At 61.9% G+C, this 4,460-nt stretch overlaps 1 protein-coding gene across 1 annotated transcript; it reads right to left on the minus strand.

The window, feature by feature from the left end:
- Positions 1–563: 563 nt before the first annotated feature.
- Positions 564–3,272, minus strand: LOC122392544 (ubiquitin carboxyl-terminal hydrolase 16-like). Its single transcript, XM_043387531.1, has one exon. The coding sequence runs from the start codon at positions 3,270–3,272 to the stop codon at positions 564–566; it is 2,709 nt and encodes a 902-aa protein (XP_043243466.1).
- Positions 3,273–4,460: the final 1,188 nt, after the last annotated feature.

The raw sequence follows: 4,460 nt of genomic DNA on the forward strand, positions 1-4,460 counted from the left end.
AGGTGTTCTTGTAAGGTGATTGAAACTTCAGTACAGGTTGCAGATGTGGGTTTGACATTAGCATTGTTGTTGTAACCCCACTTGCTCTAATAAAATGGAAACATGGGGTTGTGTACCCACTATTGCACAGCCTGGTATCAAGCTGGTTGATATGTGGAGAATAATGTAAGCATAAAAACTTTTCTTAAGTGAATAGGAGCGTTGCGTCTTGTGACTTTGTCAAGTCATTTTAAATCAAATGATTGTGATTGTAACTTTTACTTCAATTGATTATTGTTGCTAGTTTTGACCTTTTTAATCATCAAGTTTTATGTGTACCAATTTCATATGCTTGTGTAATGTCTGTGCGGCTTTGTGCAGTGTGCGTGTCTTGAAACAAACCAATTTATTTTGTACCGATGATGATGATGATGTGTTTGTATACTTTATTAGCATATGAACACACATTAAAGCAAATTCAAAAACGACCTTTCCGAAATCACACCTCGGTCAGACTGAGGGACACGATTCGCGCGCCGTCACAGCCCCGTGCACAGAGCACCATCCCAAGCTACCGCAGTCGCTTACACAATTCGCTCGTAGAACAGCATGTAAGCTTGCGCCTTGAGCACCTTGTCCAGAGTCACCTCTGTGACGTGCGTGTCACTCACGTAAAACCACCGCCCGGCCTCCGGCTGCGGCTCCGGCTCCGTCTCGGGCTCCGGGGCGGGCTGTTTTTGATCCGTCTGTGACTCCTGTGGCGCGGCGGCGGGGTCCTCGCCCTCCCCGTCTTCCCGGCCCTCCTCTGCGGGCCTGACCGGGGACGGTCCGTCCGTGGTCTCCGGTCGGGTCTGCTCGGCGCGCTGCCTCGCCCGCTCACACGCCACGGCGAACGCGTCGGTGACGAGTGTGGTGAGTCGCGCAGGGTTGACGGTGAGCTGGTCGTGACGGCGGCGCACGCGCACGTAGGCTGTGTAGTGGCCGCTGGTCAGTCGACCGCTGTGCTCAACGACACCAAACAGCGAGTAGAGCACCCGCCGCTGGCCGGCCCGCATCTGAGGCAGGTCCTGGCTGATGGAGGAACAGAAGGGGGCCAGATCGAGCCGCTCGCCGAACTGCACGTGCCGGTTCACCTTCCGCAGGCTGAAGCTGCACACCTCGAACCGCTTCAGGTGGATGGTCAGCACCGGCGGCGGACTGTAGATGAGCAGCTGCTTGCTGGCGTTGCTGTATACTGTGCCGAGTTTCTTCTCAGCTGCTTTTTCAGCCGCCGTGAGCCGTTTGTTGCGCAGCTCGGTGCAGTTGTCGCAACCGAACTTGTTGTTGCCGGTGAGCAGCTCGGGCGCCGTGTACTGGTTAAGGCAGGTGAGCAGGCTGCACTCGCCGGCGGCCGCCTGGTAGCGCGGCGCCAGGGTGGTCAGCGCTCGACTGAGCCACTCACAGCGGCTCAGCGGCGGCGGCGGGCCGTCCGAGGGATCGGCCGCCGGTGAGGGGGTCCCCGTCCCTTCGGCCGGGGCAGACTCGGTTGGCGCGCAGGTCCCGCCGTTCGGCGCAGACTGGAGTTCGCCGCCGTCCGCCACCCCTGCCGTTGAGCTCTGGCCGTTCGCCACTGCCTCCGTCGGCACACCGCCCTGCACCTCACCGGGTGACGGCGACTGGCCCTCCCGCGGGGCCTCCTCGGCTGCCCTTCCGCAGTGACCGTTCGGAGCGCCCAGACTGTTCTCACGCGCCTCCACAGCCTCTCCGCAGTTCTCCGCCGGCACAGAGCTCTGCTTCTCCCCCACCTGGTCCGCTCCCGCCGTCTCCGGCGCACCGTTCGGGGCTTTGTCAGCACTCTCCCCGACCAGTGGCACCAGCCCGGCCGGCGCCGCGTCCGCCTCCACCGGTGACGACGGCCGGCCGTTCACCGTCAGCGGGCCCGGCTCGTCCCCACACGAGTCCGCAGCGGCCGCGGGGCCGGCGCTGTCCACAATCAGCGCGCTGAGCCGCTCCGAGAGCTCCTCCGCGGCCAGGTCGGCCGGCGGGTCGGGGCTGACCGAGGCAGGCGGCTCGTCAGCCGGCGGGTCGGGGCTGACCGAGGCGGGCGGCTCGTCAGCCGGCGGGTCCGGACTGACTGAGGCCGGCGGTTCGTTCAGCTCGTCTTCCGTCGAATCCCCACTGACCGAGGCCGGCGGCGGGTCGAGCTCCGACAGCAGGCTGAAGATGATATCTTCGGCGGCGGGCAGCGAGAGGTCGAGGAAGGGCTCCATGCGGTGTGTGCAGGCCATGCAGGCCTGACACACCACCAGGCTGACCAGCTGGCCGCTGAAGATGGAGTCGATGGTCGTATGCGATACCTGGTGGCCCAGCGCCTTGGCACGCGCCTTCATGTCGTCGGGTACTTCCTTGGGGTCGGCCTTGGCCGGCAGCCCCAGGCCGAGCAGGATCTGCTTCTGGTGCCGCCGGAGATCCTCAAGCCGCGCCTGCTCCATGAGCGCTCGCAGCAGCTCGTGTGCGTCCTGCTGGTCGCAGCCCACAAACTGGGGCACCTTCAGGGCGATCTTTCTGAGCAGATGACTGGGGGAGACGGTGGAGCCGGTGCCCGTGATGTGCATCTTCTTGAGAAAGTCGCACAGCGAGGCGGTGATGGGCCCGCCCTCCGGCAGCACAAGCTCCATGGTCTCGCCGTCAGCGCTGACTGTGACCTTTCGTCCTGGGCGGCTGCTGATGTCTAGATAGTGCGTCAGGTAGTGGCACTGGCTCAGACACTGCAGCACCGAGTTCAGGTAACACGAGTTGCCCAGGTTGATCAGACCCTTGACCTTCGGAAGTGACTCGTTATCACAGTCCGCTTGAGCCTGTTTCTCCTTAGCGGAGGCGCCCTTGGAAGACTTGGGAGGCGGAGTGTCCTCCTTGGATGGCGTGGCCCCGGGACGTAGAGTTCCCTGCTTTTTCTTGACAAACTGCACAGCTTCGTGAAGTTTCTTATTACTCTTCAGTGACACTTTCTCGTTACATGTGAAACACCAAACGCCCCAGTCGGCGGCGGCATTGACGGCCAGCGTGTGCGAGTCGGAGCGCGGCGTGTTAAAGTGCTGCGTGGCGTGCCTCGCGCAACCCTGGTGGCCGCACTGCATACACAGCCAGACGCCGTGCGGCAGCTGCGCGCCCGACGGCACCGACCGCTCCTCCCCATCCGCGGGTGCCGTGCACGGGGTCGGCCCCTTCTTGTCGCAGGCGCCGATCCGCCGGTTCGACTTCAGCTGCCGCTTAATGTCAGCCAGACTGACGCTCTTGCCCACGTGCTGGCACATGCTTATACCATTGTTGGGAAGTCCCATGTTCAATGGATCCAGTATCTCCTGTTCTGCTGGTCTGGTCGTAGGAGACGTGGTGGTTGGTAGCTCCGGTGGGAGCTTTGCTTCGGTGCCAGTTGAGTTTGTGGGTGGCCATGGAAGTGATTTTGGCTCAATGTTGGCTCTGTGACTCGGCCTTACATTGACGCTCGCAAGTCGAACGGCTGTGGCGTTGCCGCGCACCACCGCCACAGACACGCGCTGCATGAGGCGTTCAAAGTCCCGTCGGTCTCCTGTGGTCTTCACAATACGGCGGCCGAGCTCCTTCAAGAAGGAGTAACTGTCCGGGCCGAGCGCTCCGGATGTCTCTACGGCGACAGGGCGGAACAGATAGCGTCGACTTATGTCGGCATAGCGATGGCGCTTACGCCTCTCGGCGACGGTTGCAGCTGAGCTCGCACGGGCCGCGGATGCCTTGACTGACGAAGCGCTGAACGTGTCGACGCAGGTAGCGTCCCAGACGAGGCACTTCCCTTCTGCATAGGGGAAGGTCGTCATGCCGTCAGGGCGACGTCCGTCTCCGCGGTCTAAGCCGGCCGGCTCGAGAACAGACGTCATTCCAGCGGTTGATAGTCCACGCTTGATGACGCTGTTGAGTTCCGCATGGCGTGGGAACCGGCCAGCACTCATCTGGCAGCACAGGCAGTGCAAGCCTCGCTCGTCAATGTCGGCTCCACAGCGGCAGCGGTGAGGAGCACATATATCTGCTCCCACCCGCAGGGCGACGGCCGTCCGCAGGGTGTCAGGGTCGAGCAGCGTGCCCACGCTGGCGGCTGGGAAGGCGTTCAGCCAGGCACCAGAGTGTGGTTGTGCGGCAGCTCGGAGTCGGGCTCGGTCAACATCGGTTTTGCTGTCTTCCAGCAGCCGTTCACTGATTCTTGCTGTCTCAGCTCGATCCCATTCTCTTTGGTAGCGCCGCCTGTGCGCTTCCGGTGGAGGCAAGCCTGTGCGACGCTCCCACTCTGAGATCAAGCACCTCGTTAGCTCACTGACGCGATTAGCGGCGGAGCCGTTAATGGATGCGATCGTGTCAGCGGATGCTACTTGAGATGCGAGGTGAGCAGGAAGGGCAACGTCTGTTACTCTCCTTACGCCTAGCCCACCGAGGCTGATTGGCAATGTCGCTTGTCGCCATGAAATGTCACG

Source organism: Amphibalanus amphitrite, unplaced genomic scaffold (assembly GCF_019059575.1).
Source record: "Amphibalanus amphitrite isolate SeventyFive unplaced genomic scaffold, NRLGWU_Aamphi_draft 000023F_arrow, whole genome shotgun sequence".
Lineage (NCBI taxonomy): Eukaryota > Metazoa > Arthropoda > Thecostraca > Balanomorpha > Balanidae > Amphibalanus > Amphibalanus amphitrite.

Excerpts from the sequence above, each read along its gene's own strand:
- LOC122392544 (XM_043387531.1), bottom strand. The coding sequence starts at position 3,272 with ATGTGCCAGCACGTGGGCAAGAGCGTCAGTCTGGCTGACATTAAGCGG.